Below are 18,558 nucleotides of genomic sequence, written 5' to 3' on the forward strand. Positions count from 1 at the left end.
TGCTCCACTTGTAGCTCCTACCCCGCCATCCATAAGAGACGAGCTGTGCACCGCCTCCCACGACACCATCACTGTCCACTGGACATCGGAGGACGAGTTCAGCGTCACCTCCTACGAGCTGCAGTACACCATCTACACTGGCCACACAAATTTCATCAGTGAGTCATGTGCGCACACACACACACACACACACACAGGTATACAGTCTTCAAGTAAGTTCATGTTCACATATTTGCATTTAAATAGTAGCCAGGGGCAATTAGTGGATTGTTTTAATCAAGGGCTTCCGAAGACGACTCAAATACATTGGCTTCAGACTGTGGTCATACTATAAAAGTTTAAATGTGACAGAGAAAGTTTGAAAGTTTTGATTTGTTTTTGATTTGGTTTAAAAAGGAAAGTGTTCCCCTTACCAGCACATATATTTCTAACTGGCTATTTTGAGCTTTTAAGCAAGCAATCCCATTCAGTTACCAATAGAACCCATTGCGTAACACTCGTAATACATGATTCATTCACTTTGCATCCTCGAAGGCTGCTAGCTTCTGCATGGAAACTTCAAAGACAACAGATCAGTGGATGTCTCTGGCGTCAATAGGGTTTTAATCACCATGAGTGTTTTTATCAAAAAAAACACTCATGCTGGTTAAGACCTTCTAAAGTGAGACTATGTATTTTTCAAAAGAAGAAATAAAGCAATCTTGCTCCTGGAATGAAAAGCTTAATTAGTTTGGTTCAGTACACGTTGGGGGTTTCACTTGGCCTAGTATGGACATTGGCTTATGTTAGCTATTTATGGCTAATTTTACTAAAATATTGCTGTTTGCTCACATTCCTGGGTCAGTGTCCTTACTCTATGACCCTTCCCTACTTGTAGTTGTTAAGCTACACATTGGTATTTATCAGTATTCTGTAATTGTGACTTGTGGCAACACTGTCTGCAGTTAAGTAAAAGTTACCATCTTAATGTCTCACTTTATGACAATTTAACAAGGTTGATTTGACTCACAGATGCACACAGATACAGTATATAGTATATATGTTTAGGGTCATTCACCATAATGATAATTACTCAGCCATTATCATGCCAAGATACATACTGTTTCTGTACCTAACACACATACAAACACACACTCAAGAGTCCAAAAGAAGGCACTGCTGTGTGAGAAATAAACTGGGGCACCACAATACTGTTTTCATATGATCATTATTTTATGCAATTTGTGTTGCATAACCTAGATTTTCTGTCCAGCCTTAGTCTTTGTTGTCATCCATGCTTGTATTTATAGAGAGAGGAGTAAACAAGACTACTTGTTATAAATATAGGACATATAGGACATAGAGGGGTGGGTGCTACGAAAATATTCACAATTAACTGTTGAAACTGTGAAAATAGGCAATGCTATAGATGAGAAAATAAAATCACTTCTGGCCTCTTTCAAAGCGCTTCCATTTACTACTGTACAAAAGTTGTTACAGATTTTGGACAGATTCTGGATACAATAACACCACCATGTGGCTGTCTATGCAGCCCTTTGGCCTCCTTTGTACTGCAAAAATGAATCTTAGCTTCAATATAAATTATCTATTATACCAGGAGGAGGCGTATTCATTTTTCCCTAGTTGGGTGACGAATTCACACCTTGCAGTCATAACCAAATTAAGTTGAGACATGCACATACTATAGTTGAAGAAAAACAGTATACACCTATAGTTGAACAAACCTTCAAATGCAATGGTGTTTTGCCACGTACTGGGGTTATACAGTAGGGTGTTATGATGCTATACAAATTGGCATTTTTTCAAAACAGACTTGGTAGAAATGGATTATAATACTCGTAAGCATGTTTTAATTAGTGTGTAATCGCTTGAAAATGTTGTTATTTTCTACAATGTTCTATTCTAAAATGGAGCAGGGCGCACCACCCATGGACATATAAAGAAATGGACACCGTATTGAAACATGGCGCCCATTCATTCCTATGAAAGCTGCTCATAGGCGCAGAGAAGCAACAAGGAAGCATAATCCGGAAATTCCATGCGGCCCAAAGCATTACGTAGCATGGACGTAGCGGCATTATGGACCTATCAAGAAAGAGGGCGGCAAGCGTAGCGGACTGGAGGCGGGTGTCTCGTTCTGTAGCATCTAGCCTGGCGAAAACAAACTGAAAGCCGTTAAAAGCCGTTGGGCTAATAAAACGCTTGAGGTGGCGTTTTGAAATGAGAAAACTTACATTTTAATAGTATATGGTCTAAAGATAAGTATGAGCCTATGATTGATATCCAGAAAAAATGTGCAGAGACACAATCTTGTTCGCTGCTTGTACTGTGTGGACAGGGACATCTGCCTACGGGCCGCATGAAAATAAGCTCCACCCCTTACCATGCAATACCAATGGGTTGGCCACATGTCCATGCTGGCTGCTCGGAGAAGGCAGCATCCTGGGGGCCTGGCACCACCATGTTGCACTGCCATGTTTCAAGGGTAGCACAGAAGGGACAACCTTAACGGCCTTACACATTTTTATATATAGTGGGTGTAGAAGTACAATAGAATACAATACTAAATAATATTTAGTATGGTGTATTATATCATCAATTGATAATGTGGAAAGACTTGAGGCAATTTGGATTATACCATCCCAAGTAACTAGCTTTTGTTCCTTGAAGGCTACTGTAGCTTCTGTAAATTCTAGAAGTAGTGGACCGGCATTATAGCTGATAATCTGCTACTACACAAATGCAAGGAGAGAAGGACCACTGTGGAGGACGAGATGGACGAAAGCGCAGGTGAAAATCAGAGTGGATAATGGTTAGGGAGCTGAAAATTACCACTCACTGATATGAGGAGGATGTTATTAATGTACATTATCATTCAAGCATGTACACACACACACACACACACACACACACACACACACTCACACACTCACACACACACCTGTTCCTCTCCACTTTCTCTGCCTGCTTTGATCCTTTCATCATCTCCTCTGCATAGCCTGACATTTCTGCATCTACCCGTGCAACTCAAGTGCCCCGGCCATTTCTTCGAAACATGGGGATATATTTCAGCTGTGTTAGACCGAGTGACTCAGACGTTCAGCAGTGTGCTGCCACAGAGTCCTCCGAGATTCACAGGAGAAACTGAGAGAAAGAGGGAAACCCATTTAGCCTGCCATGCCACTTGATTTTTTTTTTTACCGTAGCATTTTTCTCTAACTTTCCAAGTGGTTAAATGCTCCCACTTGAGCGTCAATATGTCTCTCTGTCTCTCTCTCTCTCTCCCTGTCTCTCTCGCCTGACATCATCCTTGGCCTTCCCATGAGAGGGAAGGGAGAGGGAGAGGAAGAGAGAGAGGGGGGGGGGGTGGGGGTTGTGGAAGTCTTGTGAATCCTGCAGGATCATCCGAGCAGAACGACGTAAAATGGAATCAGGCAGTGAAACCAAGCCCCATGGAGAACTGTAAAGCGGTGTCAAAAAAGCCCAAGACACTCTCAAGTAAAGATGTCTGCTCTGCCAGTGTGTAGCCGCTACCTGAGGCCCTATGCAAGTTATACCGTCTACTGTCGTTGACCCATTAGTTTTACCGTCATCCGCAACTATCCGCTTATACTGGTCAATGTTGATTCCCGCCATGAAGATCAGGAAAGGTGGCAGAGATCGAGAGAACTAGAGAGAAATTCAAACTCAAAAGCTGAAAAAATATTGTGAATGCTGATTAAATAATATAGAAATCCTATTATATCATATAAAGCCTTATGGGTTGATTAAATGCTCCTTGGGTTGGGTCCAATGTGTAACTCTTCCCTTAGATGTTTCCTTAATAAATTATTGCCACATCCATAACACGACAGTAAGATATAACGATGGTTGTAAATGATGTCACTTTGTTGGCCAACAAATGAGCATATTTTGCCAATTTGCTAATTATTCTTTTAATTACTAAAACCTTTAAAGAAAATAATTTTAAAAAAAATGTACATTCTTGAGAGGAATTCTGCTGCTGTTTTTTTATGAGTGACTAACTTCCTGATTGACAGCTTTTACCCTCTGAAACCAACAGGGTTCAGAAGTCAAATTGGCCTAACTGGTTCTAAACACATCTGCTTTTCTGCATCACTCTGCTGAAGCCATTTTAAGTTATTTCTGGATTTAGTAAAAGGTCCTGCTCTGTTCCCACCTCCACTTGACTTCAACCACTTTTTCCGGATTTCTATTGCCGTTTTGTTCATTTCCCTGGGAGGCCCGCGTGTTAACCGCACTAGCTATAGTGTATACCTGCTGACTGTAGCTTACAGCTTCATCGGCCTTTCATGTGTATTCATAAGCCATGGCCTGTGGACAAGTATTATTATGGTTATCACAGGTGAACAGCAGTATCACAACGGGCGAGTGGGAAACGCAGAGTTAGTGAAAAATCTCTCTCTGTCTGTATCTCGACAGGGCATCTGTCAGATTAACAGCAGGATCAAGCTTCGTACTAGTGTTTGATGAAATGTTGATGAGCTCTCAGTCATTGCAGGAAACTACTCCGACTTACAAAAAGTCTAAGTTATGTGGACAAAAATGCAGGTGAACTTGATGATTTTTACTGGTGCATAGCCGCTCACATAAACAGACAGAAGAAAAGAATAGAGTAGCATTTATAAATATGTGCAACACACACCCATGCAGGGGAAAACACACACATACACACACATACAGTTAACATTAACTCCGTATTGCATCATCAAAGAAAAACCTTCCATTTTCAGACTACTTTCTGTTCCCATCTGATCTGTACACTTCTGAGTCTGAGCAAGAAAGTATATTCACACTTACACAAACAACAGACACATACTGTTAATACACACACACACAGACACACAATGTCTGGATGCAATGCATACACTGTTTTCCTTTTCTTTCTCTTTTTTCACCTGGGCACATTAAGGCACTGCTCCATCACACTTTGAAGTCACCATGCTCTCTCCAAAGGGGCTTGGTGAGTGTCAGAAAGCCCTTTTTCTCAGGGAAAAAGTAGCAATGGCGTATTCCTGTGTACTGACCTAATTTGATTTAGCAGAAAGGAGAGAGAGAGAGAGATGTATTATGGAGATCAAAAGCTTTTAAAAATGGAAAACAGCGTGAAGTCTTCTTCCCCATGTATCTCTTTCTTGAAAGCCCACAAACCACTGTAGCCGCTCTAATGTTCTAGAGGCTGTGGCTGAAAACGACAGGTGGGAGGCATCATTTTCATCACAACAAGGGACAGCTGTCTGAGTGGAACGACACGCTGGCTTTTAGTGCGGGAGGCAGCAATGGGATTTGATTGTTGACAATGGATTTGTGTTTGTTATAAGAGCTGGCCAAAACAAAATGCAGATGGATCCTCAAGCCATCTCTGCGTACAAAATGGCTCATCAATGCGAGATGTAAGGAAAGTTATCTTAAACTCATTCTCATCTTAAAGGTGCACTACGCAGTTTTAAGGGAGGGGGATTTGTTAACATTTGCTGGGCCTCGCAGTTAGTTTACAAAACATATTTTCACTATGTGTAACCCTCACTATTGTATCATTTTGTCATCATAAATTAAAACCAAATTACAATGAGGCACCTGGTACCAAACGTAAGACTAGAATATGTTTGTAAACTAAACTGTGGGCCCTGCTGCTGTAAACAACTGCAGTGACACAGTAACAGGGTATCAGGTAGCTTTCAAACTACAAACAGTGTTCCAGGGATACACTTTTCCTGTGAGTAAAAGTTTGTTTATTCAATTATGAGAATATACTTAAGAAAATGTTCCCTTATCTTGCACACCAAAAGTTACATAGTGCACCTTTAAAAGGGAGATTTAAAATACCTCCTTATGGTGTTTTTCTCCTTGTCTGAGAGAAGCTTGTGGAAGTCGGCATGTATGTGAATACGCAGCCTTCACTCTGAGTTTTAACGATTCCCCCCGACCCCCACCCTCATCCATTCTTAAAGCCTCCTCACTGTTAAAGGCCTTATTTGCGTCCCGTGAAGTATTTATATTTACAAGCAGACTCTCGGCTTTTACTTATGCATGCTGTTGCCATCTTGTTCAATAATTCACAGCGGATCCTCACCACAAGGGACGAGGCAGGCATGAGGCACTGCTGAGAGCTCTCTCTCTCCCTATCAGGGTTTCTCTTTTTTTTGTTTTATTTCCCTGCAAATTCTGCAGCGGGGAGGAAAGTCGAGACAATGAAAACGGGATTGTTATTCTACCTTCAACTCTGCAAACATTATCCCCGGCTGTAGAGCTACTAACGAGATGCTTTGTTTGTTTTGGCAGAGGATTTATCTGGATGGGCTTCCGATCTTTTATTTTTAGGAGGGTGAAAGAAATGTTTAAGCTATGGCGGTCGGCGGCTCTTTGCGAGAGCCGCAATGCAAACGTTCGCTCATGTACCTTCGTTTCTGGTAGTATAGTTTGAGATTTTTAACTATAGCAGTGTATGTAATAACTCATTTAAATGAACAGCTTAAACAACAACTCTAACTTCTTTAATGCACACCTCTCGTATAATTCGATAAAAATATATGGTATAGTTTGGTGGGTGAGTTAAGGTGATATAAAGTGGTGATTCATCCCCATTATTTTAAGACTAGAGGCCAAAAAAACAACCCTATTGTAGACAATCCTCCACCATCAGCCCTGAGCTGAGATTTTTTTCCTTTTCATCCTTCACAGTCGGCTGCAGCTGAGAGACTGAAAAGATTGTGTTCAGACCGCAGGTGACCGCAGAGCTAACCCAGCCATTACTAACCCTTTACTGCAAGCCGCTTTAAATCCAAGTGCCCACCCAAGTAGGGGTCATGTTGGTATTGCCCACGTTTCCATACGTTTGAACATTAAAGTGGAACCACACTCTTTTTGCCCTCAGGCGCTTACTACAGACATCCACTTGTGATATTGTGTGAGTAGCTTGTTCTTAATGGCTTTAAAGATTCAGCTCAGTCAACACACACAACCTGGCCACGAGGGAGCGTGCCATGATAAACCCCCATGAGAATGGAATGGAATGGATCAGTGTATGTGTACACCATAAATGTTACATTACATGATCTCAGAGTGTCTTGCTATGTGTGGACTCACTCACTGGAGATTTGGAGAAAACACAACAGGTCAGCTTTCTTGGGGAGAACAGTTGTTGCTTTCTCAAAACATCAAGGTGAAGAATCTCAGCAGGACTTGAGTGTGGCTCTGCTTACCCTGAAAATACCATACAACTCAACTTGCTATTTTTCTATAACTCATGCTGTGTGTGTGTGTGTGTGTGTGTGTGTGTGTGTGTGTGTGTGTGTGTGTGTGTGTGTGTGTGTGTGTGTGTGTGTGTGTGTGTGTGTGTGTGTGTGTGTGTGTGTGTGTGTGTGTGTGTGTGTGTGTGTGTGTGTGTGTGTGTGTGTGTGTGTGTGTGTGTGTGTGTGTGTGTGTGTGTGTGTCCCAGGTTTGTACAACTCGGCAGACAGCTGGATGATCGTACCAAACATCAAGCAGAACCACTACACGGTGCACGGCTTGCAGAGTGGCACCCGCTACATCTTCTTTGTCAAGGCCATCAACCAGGCAGGGAGCCGCAACAGTGAGCCAGCCCGCCTCAAAACCAACAGTAAGTGAAAGCACATGGAGGACTTCCAACAGTCTTTCTATCGATATTTTGGAGCGTTGTTTACTTTCTTTTTGATATATGATTCAACTCAAAATTGACATCATATGTGCACCATACCTTCCAGTCTGTCATTTTCTGAAGCTCTTCTCAATTTTTTCTCTGAAGGATAGGTAGCACATTTTGAGCTTAATTTAGATCAATTTAAGAAGTAGAAAATATTTATGCATTGCTTCTGGTTTCCAGCCCGGCGGGTAAATGTTCTGTCCGGAAAACTACAAGGTAAAAACCTGAGACGGTCTCTGGGGCCTGATGGTTTTCGCTCAAAAAATATTTAATTGCATAGTCCATAAGTAAATATTCCAAGAATAAATTAATGTACCGTATGTTACTAATGTAACAGATTGAACCATTGTTTTTTAGTCATTTAATGCTTCCCACGAGGTACGTGGGCTGTGTTGTCCACTGTGTGATGTTTCAAATCAAGAAGCTGCCAGGTTGAGAGTTGCAGCAGCCAGAATCAGGACAGAGCATTCGGAAATGGACACAGGTGTCCCAGTATACGATCGGTATTTTCAACCATAAACATCATGAGAAACTTTTGATAACCAATTTTGTTCGGAAACATTAGCTCAATGTCTACATGGAGCGTTTTTATAACCACTGAGTATGCATTTCATTCATTTTCTTTATGTAGACTTTATGCCCCTTTTAGAGACTTTTGGCTGTTTGCATCTGCATCACTAAACAAGCTCCCAAGTCTTTCCTGCTGCAGTATCTTCATCAAGGTATCTTTGCTTTGGTTAGGATCAAGTTCAGCATTCAGTAAACAGTTAACTTGTTTTAAATTGAGCAAAAGCTTCTCTTTGTACCACTGCAGATGTAGCAGGGATTAAAGCCGCAACAACACCAGTACAGCTGTTGCTTGGCTTTTAGTGAAATCCAGAATGCTTGGCCCCAGACTTTGAAAGCCTGCTGGTATGTTGCACAACAACAAGTGGAAAAAGTTAATACGTAGGATTACATGCACCTTTTATAGTCGCTTCTCTTTTTTCCGTTGGTTTTTGGCATTTCTCTTTCACTCTGTCGAAGCCGAGTTGCTTGGTTTCTTGTTCAACAGTAAGTTTCTACAAAATAAAGTCAATAAAGTCTTTCTGACATCTACCCTTCCCTGATACTCGCACTCTCCTCCTATCTGGGGAACATGTATGGTAGTTGTTTCTCAAACTGAGGTGAAAGCGGCCTCTTTCACTGAGAAAAAATGATGGTTGACTGACACCTTCTCTATCTACTTTTGTCTATTTTTCTGTTTTTGTTTTTTTCAGCCCTTTTTTCTCTCCACGTTTTTATTTTTTTTTGCTGCAGAGTTGTGTCCTGGCTCTGAACTCTGTTTTTCATTTAACATTCTCTCTGTTCTCTGTGGCAGTATACAGTAAATAACAATAAACAGAGAAACTAAATGAAGCAAAGGTGAACAGAATGTGAGCAAACAAACGGAGATATGTGCCAAACAACAGTAGGCACGTACATATAGTGAAATCCGAGTTCAAGTAATGGACGGGGCACTTTTGTATAAAAAGTTAACTATCTGGCCACCTCAAAGGCAGATCAGTCTCCACCGTGGAACTACCCCCCAAACCTTTCGTCAGCAGGATCTCACACAGCGATAGAGCTAATTTAGGATGTGCCTCGTGGCTGCTCAATAAAATGTTTACATCATCCTAAATAACAGCGGTAGTGCAGCGAAAGGTAAAATGGAGTTGATTTGCCGCCCCTCTTAGCTGCTGTCAGCAGTCTGGCTGTGGCATTTTGGGATGAGCTGTAATGTGGATAGACTGCTGGGTGAAATAAGGTGTGAGGCGGGAACTGCAGGAGTCAATTTACTTGTTAGCTGATGGGGGGGGACAAGGAGATGGACTAACCTAGGCCCACACACACACATACACACATTAAGGTGTACCAATCTGTTACTAATCCAGGATTATGTTCCACCTTGTCATTATGTATTTTCTAAACAGTCATTTTTGAACTTTCAGCTCCAGCAACAGGGCTAATGATGAAGCACAGACAAAAATAAGCACAGCTCTGATGTTTGTTTGCTGTTAACAAAGGAGAAGTAAGCGATATGGTCCTTTTAGCTAACTTCCTGTCAGTGACTGTAGTTAGCAGTCCCCTCCCTCGTCCCTACGTCACCACTACATGAACAACATGCAGCCGTCTATGTCACACAGTGCCACGAAGGAGAGCAGCGAGTCATAGTTGACGGGCACAGAAACCTGGCTCTTTTTAGCGCTCTATCTCCTGATTGGATATAAACGAGCGGGATACTTGGAATTTTATCTGGCAATTACTGCAAAGCTGAATGACTGGGAGACCTGTGTTATAAACTGTGCATACTATTGCATACGTATACTAAAATATTGCTTACTTCTTCTCTTAACTTCTATATAACTAATAAGTCAAAATTGTTTCTACATTTGAGCCAATCGTTTTCTGGACACCTACCAAGTGAATAAAGAAATAATAGGATTTTGCTGGAAATAGCATTGTTTCTGTCCACAGCGGGCAGCTTTTCTTTGAGTGAAAAAGCTGTAAAAACCCAACTGTTTGCTACCTGCTCTGCACCAAGCAACAGACAGACACAGTGAGCTAGTGAACATAGAAGAGCATTTATAATTTAAAGAGCCAGATGTTTTTTTTCTCTAAGAGTTTGAGACCAATAACAGAGCTGAGAGAAAAGGGTTTATATTGGACACAAACTGTTTACCGTTTAAACTTAAAAGGTGACATTATGTTCACAACGCGTGTTCACTGCCCCCCGATGACCAAAACAATCTGTCGTTGCTGCTAGTTTAAAAGAACACAACGTCTGCACAGCTGCTGATGTACTTAACGCTTTTATGAGACAAAATTTGATAAGACCCTAAATACCTGCTGGCTTTACAGAGTTGATATTAATAAAACTGTGAAAGGATTGGTTCGGTAAAGTGGGGAATCTGCAATGTAGTCGCTAATAGGACACACAGGCACACTTTGCATTCTGTCCACTTTTTATGTTCATATTACCCATTAAATCTATTTCATGTTTTAATAGGCACGAGGGGCCTCTAAAGTGGGCTTTACCCGGCTCTCCACCAGCTCACCTGACCCACCCATGTACTTGATACTGCCATCCATCTGGCACTTTGAAATGAACCCTTTATCCATCAACTATCACAGAGCCCTCTCATCTCAATCTATGTCCCTCTCCTCCCCTCCAAGTCAAAACTCTTTCAGACTCTCTACCTCTCGCTCTCTCTCTCTCTCTCGCTCCGTGTCTCTCTGCCTGTGGGACACGGAGCATGTCAGTGGTTTAAGTCTTTTCGTATGGCATTAGAGTGGATTACCGCCTCAGTGTGATGTGGGCACGACATGTAGGCAGGGAGCGTTCAGAGGTGAAGTGCAGGATATCTGGAGCTGGCAGTCACTGTCATGAATCTAACAGGGAACAACATAAATGACACTCAGCGGGATTTCAATCTATACCGTCATTCCTTGACACAGATAGGCAGCATGAGAGTGTGTGGGCGTACTTTCGATCATCAATCTCACTTCTGTTGTGTGACTCTGTTTATTGATTCAGTCCAGTTCAATTAAGCTTCACTGCCTTTGTTGAAACTTAGACTTTCAAGAAAAATGTTGCGAAAGCATACTAGGAATATTTTAAAGTGTGCAACACATACATAAAAGTTTTGCCACTTTGCAGTTTCACCTAAGATGCTCTTCATAATCTCTTCTTTTGCACATTTTACAATTTTATTATGCTTTATTAGCAAGATTTGTGAAAAATATTTGTGTTTTTATAGCATAGAGAGAAAGAAATAGTGGACAAAGGGGGGGAAACAATGAAGATATTAGATCATATTAGAAAATAATTAGGAACACAGGCCAAAGAAATCATCTTACATTTACAGAATACCATGTATTCTAGGTTGTAACTTAGCTACTTAAAAATGAAATGAATGAAACTCTGTATATTTTACTTTTACACATTACACAAAAAGACATCAGAACAATTTCTAAAGTTTTACAAAATATAAAGAAAATAACATAGCTGGAGCATGAAAGAGTATCATGGAAACTGTTAGCGCAACACTGTCAATTACATTTATAAACTGCTCATTTACAAACAGCAAAACACATTTGAAGGAAAAGTATTTTTGCCAGGATCAAATTTCTCATTAACCTAATAGGAAAATATTGTGTTTATTAAAGTTCCTGGCAAGTCGGAAACATTTTATCAACAAAGAATGTTATTTGCTTACCCGAGGAATAGGTGCTCATAGCAACTCAAGCATTAATAAATATAATTTATGTCTATGGTTGGGCACCAACTTGGGCACTTGTTGTGGTCGTTGACAGGAGAGCTCTGCACTTGCTTTAGTCAAATAACATGATCAAAGCAGCAATTACATTTCCCAACTTAATGTCATTGGCAAAAACCTAATAAGTATGTAAATGTAGTTTTGAGGAGACAACTTTGATTGTGTGCTATCATTGTACAGTACAGTATATGGTGCCCAGTGTTAATGTAGGGCAGTGCTATTAAGATAATAGGCAAACAAACATTTCTGTCTGCTGAATGATTTAAACAGGCCCTCAAGATTAACAACAACTAAAAAAAACACTGTGAGGTTTTGTTTTTCTGCATTCATCTGTCAATCTGTTTGGCTTGTCACTGTCCTCATCTGGTGCTTTCTCTTATCCCTCACTGTCTCCCTCCCTCTGTCTTCCTCAGAGGAATGGCTTTTCAGATTAAAGTGCCTCCATCATCTGTTCTGGTGAACGGCGAACAATGTTGTTGCATTAAAATGGGTCACAACAAAACTGATCTCAAATATCTCACCATGACAGGCTTATTAGGTGTTTTCTCTAGACTCCGCTTCTGTACAAGCTTGAGAAGCAAGCTTTAGAGTTGGGACCCTCATGGTTCTCCCCCCTCCCCCCGACCCCCCTCTCGCACTTGAAGTCTCTCATTCTGTCTGTGGCTAGATTTGAGGGGTTTAGCTGTCACATTTTTTAAGATGAGAGGCTCGGGAGGCTTTTAGCCTAAGCTCATCATATTTCAGGCGCAGGATTGCAAAGCTAAGAACGCGGTGGTGACAAGTTGCGCTGATACTGGCAAGTCATCCATCACAGCCTCGTCTGTTCAAAACTGTAACTCCCAAACTGGAGTACTATACTACTTGCTGTAAAAAAAAGCCTGCAGTGCATATGTTTGTGTGTGTCGGGGGGGAGGGGCGGGCGCATTTGAATGCAGCAGAGTGTGTCAATATGACACGATATAGACAAATGTCAGACATGAATTGTTTAAAAAATTGTTCGCCCTGTGTGAAAAAATTGCTCTATTTTAAACCCAAAAGACGTCCATTGCAATTGAAAAAAGAGCATACAATCCACTATAAGTTAAAGAAAGCACCTGAAGCATCACTGATCAGCTCTAAACAAATACTGAAGACAGATTTTGCTAACTATTGGTTGGAAAAAGAAATTCCATCCTGGATTACAAGAGTCATTGTAAAAGTCTGTTCTCTTATGCTATGTCTTTCCTTGGCTTCAAACCCCTCCATGTTCCCCCACTTGTCCTTCTCTAACCCCTCTCTCTTGGCATGGTGTGCTCTTTTCGCCCCTGGCTGTGGCATATGATCTCTTCTAGTAATGCCCTTTCTTCAATCTCCATGCCATCTGTCCACTCACCCCAGAGGTTAAGCCAGTTTTTATCTCAAGATGCCTCAACTTTCGCTCTCATGACGGGACAGGCCAGAAAATGCTTGCCGTATAGTCCCACACAGATGTTTTCACATCCAGGAGTCTGTCTTCACTTCTGTGGGTATATGTGAATGTGTTTGTCTGATGGAGAGGCAGAGAGGGAGCAAGTGTGGAAACAGGACAATGTTGAACTGCCACAGCTTAGTCTGCCTTCAAGGTCTCCACTCGCTATGAAAACACCTGGGGTATTGTGTTTAAAGCTGTTTGCGCAATTGTATGAAGGAAATCCAATCAATTTATATTGAATTGATTTCATATGACGTTTATATAACCCCTTTTAACCATTTGTTTAAAAGTGTTCTCCTTATCAATTGGAATCCTAAAAACATTTTTAAGATATCATAAAAAGAACATTTACGGTTTATGATGAAGGTATAGCATATGATGGTAACCAGGAACCTTAGAATACTCATGTGGAGTACTACTTGCTGTAAAAGTGAAAAAGTAGCATGAAGCCGTTTGAGGCTCCAACATCTGACAAATTGCCTTAAGTGATGTCACTTGAGTCAGCATCGGTTGGGGCTGAAGACTAGTTAGTTAGTAATTAGTTAGAAAATATGTACTGTATGTTTGGAGTTGTGTGCTCAACAACAACTTCTGTAGCTCGCGCCTCATCTCTGCTTCAAGCTAGCAGCTCAGGGCTACATTAGCTGCTACTAACATAACACACCTGAATCTCTTACCAAACTGTCAGCTGTCAGGTTGCATTGTGGGTAAAGTGTGTGCTATAGTTTTTGACAAAAAATTGGAATACATTAAAGGGAAAATTCGCCCATTTTCATGTGAATGGTATATCAGGGCCGAGTATATTAGTAGTCTATTGAAAAAAGCCCCCCAAAAATTGATCCGAATTGGCAGAGAGCACAATGATTTCGGATTTAAACTGATGACGCGGGGCTGACGTAGCCGTTTTTACAGTTCCTACAGGCCCCAGGATGCATTGCGCGGGGGGGGTACGCTCTGCTCTGCAGATCCAGATTCCGAGCTGCTCGCGTTACCATGGTGACATAAACACAGCACGGACCTGACCCGTGTAAGCAGTACAGTAATAGCGCGCTTCGTATTATTTCACTGTTGGACTACTACCACAAAGAAAACATGCCGTCCTATAATGTGCCTAGATGCGCCAACTTTAGGAAACAGAAAAGAAGCAGGAGTAAGCGTAAGCTGAAGATACTAGGCCCTACCTGTTGCCTATTCACCGGCGTGATGCATAGCCCCAGCCCCGGGAAAAAGAATCCGAATAAAGGTAAGCTAACGTGAGCTAAATTGCATAGTAGCCTACTGTAGTTAGTATCAGTGTTTCCCCTACATTAATAACTGTGCTGCCCAAGGCTGATAGATGGGGCAAGGAGGAATTAGTCTACCGGTTGTAGCTGTAGCCAAGTTACCTTAGCCGCTAAGCTAAAGTTAGAAGTGAACTCGTGAGGGGGGCAGTAGGCCCCTCTGTGTATCCTTGAGGAAGATTTAGTTGCATTTGCAAGACTGTTTGTGTGTGACTGTGTGTTTGTTTTCCATGTGCATGGTTATTAGCGATGTCGTTAAAATGATCAGCTTTCCAAAACCATAAACAATTGCTATGCTGATGGTGATGGCTGGGTGATTAGCACTGATGTCCCTAGTCTTGTGTCGTCTTGGCTCTTCCTAATGCAAATGCATAGCCACACCCTGGCATACAGTATGCTTGGCTGCTAATATAAACATGTCTTCTTAGACAAAAGACTACTATTGTGTTAGTGCACTAACTGACTGACCTATCTATGGTTACATAGTGGTTTGTCTGTTTTATATATTTATTGCAACAGCAACATTATCTTTACAGTATAACACATTGATTTTTCTTTTGTCATCTCTTCAGTGCTGGCCTTGTGATACAATCATAATTTGTCATTTCAGGTGAGGTCCAAAGGAAGATGGTGTATTGTCCGAGGACCAAGCACTCTGTTGTGAAGACTGTTTACATCCCGCACACACGCACCACTTCAGAGCATCCCTCGTAGAACTCGTCATCACATGAAGAAGGGACTGCTGCCTGCAAAGTGCTGACATCATCACTACAGCTCCCTCAGCCTGCCCTCCCTCACAACATGTCCAAAACCAACTACAGAAGAAGCTGCTGCTAAACATCACTCAATATTTCAACAGTAACTTGACGAAGGAAGCATTATGCTCCAATTGTTTTTCCCAACACACTGGAAACTCAAAGCTTTTGAAAATGTTATTTTTCTTTTTTACATTTGTATATGTACATACTTTACAGTTGTGTGTAGAATAATGCACACTGTTTTACTTGCTTGTTATATTAAACTCTATCTATGCCTTATAAAGTGTTTGATTCTCTGAAACTATTTCACTTTTAGTTGATAAGTCAAACCTATGTATTAAAATGGTTACCTATGCAATGACAAAAAACAATCATGTTTATACAAAATTATTTTTATTTGTAAATACAGTCAAGGAGAATTGACACATTTTCACATGATTAAATCTCAATCAGTGTCCATAGTTAGCAGCAGTATTTACAGGTCAAAATATTTGATCATAGCTCATCCGTAGCTTCTACGTAGCGTCTTCTTCAGCCTGTCGCCTGTAGTGACCATTTGGAGATGGATATTTGGCTCTGATGCGCTGTATGACACAATCAGGTAAGACGATGCGGTCCCCTTGCCAAGTATCTCCCCTTTGGAGCACCCACTCAATCAAGAACCGACGTGTGACAAGTCGATTATGTCTAAAGAAATTAAAACACAAAACAAGTGGTTACTCTCCACAAAGCTATAATGTAACAATAGCAGCCAATGTAAGAACAAAAGACTGGTCATTTTATTTGACCTGTTGTAAAGGGTTCTTCTGAAAAGTGCTATAGACATGCTAAGTGCAACATCAGTGCAATGGCTCAGACAACACAATGTGACAAAGATAACGTTACAACATGCTAGAAAAAAATAATGTTACTCACTCAATGATCATCTGCCCTCCCGGTCTTGCTGGTATTTGTTGTCTTTTCCAAATTATTTTTGGGATATTGAAAATGTCTCTCGGTTTCTAATGGTGGTCCAGTTGTATTGTCTTACAAGGCTAACCCTAACCAAGGCTGAAACAGCTGCAGCCTCGGCCTCTCTGCATACTGTATTTCCTCGCTGAATTTCTTCAGCAGTGTAGGCTTCTCTGGCCCAACTAAATACCCTGCTGGTTCATTCCAGTCAGCCAACACACTTTTTAAAGTATCCTCATCCATATCGTCTGTGCCCGTGTGAAAAGATGCAATTTTCAATGCAGGAAATGATACAAGTAAACTGTCACGGACCATGGGCATGGACAGACGGTTTGTTTTGGTTCGCACGTGCTTTTAGAGCCCGCCCCCTGGATTCACAGAGAGGGGGGTTGGTGAGCTCGGCTCCAAGGTTGCGTTCCGAATCGCATACTTTCTACTATATAGTATGTAGAAAAAAGATTTAGGATGTCCCGATTCTTGTGGCCAGATTTAGGATGGTTAGAATACCCGGATGGTCTACTTCATGCGGCCAAGATTGTTAGTGTTGAAAAGTGCATCCTATTTGGGCGATTCTGACCCACAATCCAGTGCGCACGTGAAGTGACGTAACATCGACGAAGCCTATAGGTCCATGTTATGAAAACAAACGGGGATGCGACGGATATAAAAGCAAGAGGCAAGATCAAGGCGCAATGTTATGATGAAATAAGAGAGAAAAGTATGTCCCAATAGTATGTCTACTGCATCCTAACTAGATTCTTTTTATCGTTGGATGTAGTATGTAGAATAGAAAAAAGAAAGAGTATGCGATTCGGAACGCAACCCAAGAGTCTGTAGTCTGCACGAGCTCTTCCTTGACACGGAAACGTCACAGAAACGTCACCGGTGAATGGATTTTTGAAGCTCGGCCCCCGCGAAACGGACGATGTTGAAAAAATACACGGGGATATAATGCAACCCAAAGGATATTATGGTAGATGAGTTAAGGTTGAAAATCGGCGAATTTTCCCTTTAAATAAGGATATCTCTAGTTGTGCTTCATCGATTTCGATCCTTTTTGTTTCTAACTCTCCACCGTGAGTCCCACGTTGTTCTGAGAGCCCGCTGCTGAATCGGTGGAGTAGGCCTACCCCTTTAATGGCTTCACATCTCTCCTGCAGTCCTGCCTCCTGCAATTGAGTTGGCGTGATGGAGACAACATTTAAAATCACGTTGCGATGTCGTAAAGCTCTCACAGGCTTTTAAGGTCCCTCCAGTCTCACTCCAATGAAACCACTCATCGAACCCTGAGTGTCTCAAAGTGAACTGTGGCGCTAATGCTGTAGCATATACTGAGAAAAGTATCACCGTGCCATTAGATAATCACAGCTTACATGTGAAGTAACTTGCAGCTTGTGAAAAACACGTATGAATTAAGTATGACTACGAGGAGGGCCTGTTGGGAAGGGGGTGTGTGTGCATGCGTGCGAGTGACCTTTTATTACTATGACCATACCTTTGCACTAACCGTGACCAGGTTTCTACGTGACTGTCATCTTAAGTGTACGGAGAAACCTGCAAAGAGACACAGAGAGAGTATGAATGTAGATGGAAAGTGACAGATTGAGAGTGAGAGAGTGTTGAGTGAACAGAAGACACCAAATAGCTCTTTGCAGGGATGAGTGGCTGCAGACATGAGTGCCCTTAACCCACTGCTTTTGACCCATTAATACAGTCTAGGCACGAGCGGTTCACAGAGACGTGGGCAAAATTGCAATTGAGCGGGTCCGGTTATGGTATCTCAATGTGAAGGGAAAGCGATTTCCTTTTATAAAAGAAAAACAGTTATCGAAATATAAAATCAAAGCATTTGTTTTCAGTTTTTAACGCATTGTTCTCTTACTGGCTTCAGATTACCATTTCGTAGATCTTTCTATCTGGTTAATTCCTATCCAAGCATGTATCTAGCCATTTTAACATTAAAAAATGTAAAAGCCGCGTCCTTTGGCTGACAACATAGTAATCAGTATATATATTTTTTTAGACATCCATAAGCATGGAATTGGATATAGGTTGTGCCTGAGTTTGGTTGCAACTTATTAGAGTGCCGGCTGACAGACCAAGGAACCACAGTAATATAAAAAGCTTTTATTAGACT

At 41.5% G+C, this 18,558-nt stretch overlaps 1 protein-coding gene across 3 annotated transcripts in view; it reads left to right on the forward strand.

The window, feature by feature from the left end:
• Nucleotides 1-18,558, forward strand: part of mid2 (midline 2) — a 94,213-nt gene that overhangs the window by 64,602 nt on the left and 11,053 nt on the right. For all 3 annotated transcript variants that reach the window (XM_080035776.1, XM_080035778.1, XM_080035777.1), the window contains 2 exons: nucleotides 15-158; nucleotides 7,460-7,621. In XM_080035776.1, the coding sequence (XP_079891902.1) occupies nucleotides 15-158; nucleotides 7,460-7,621 (306 nt within the window). The remainder of the gene's footprint in view (nucleotides 1-14; nucleotides 159-7,459; nucleotides 7,622-18,558) is intronic.

Source organism: Ammodytes marinus (assembly GCF_949987685.1).
Source record: "Ammodytes marinus genome assembly, chromosome: 10".
Classification (NCBI taxonomy): domain Eukaryota; kingdom Metazoa; phylum Chordata; class Actinopteri; order Uranoscopiformes; family Ammodytidae; genus Ammodytes; species Ammodytes marinus.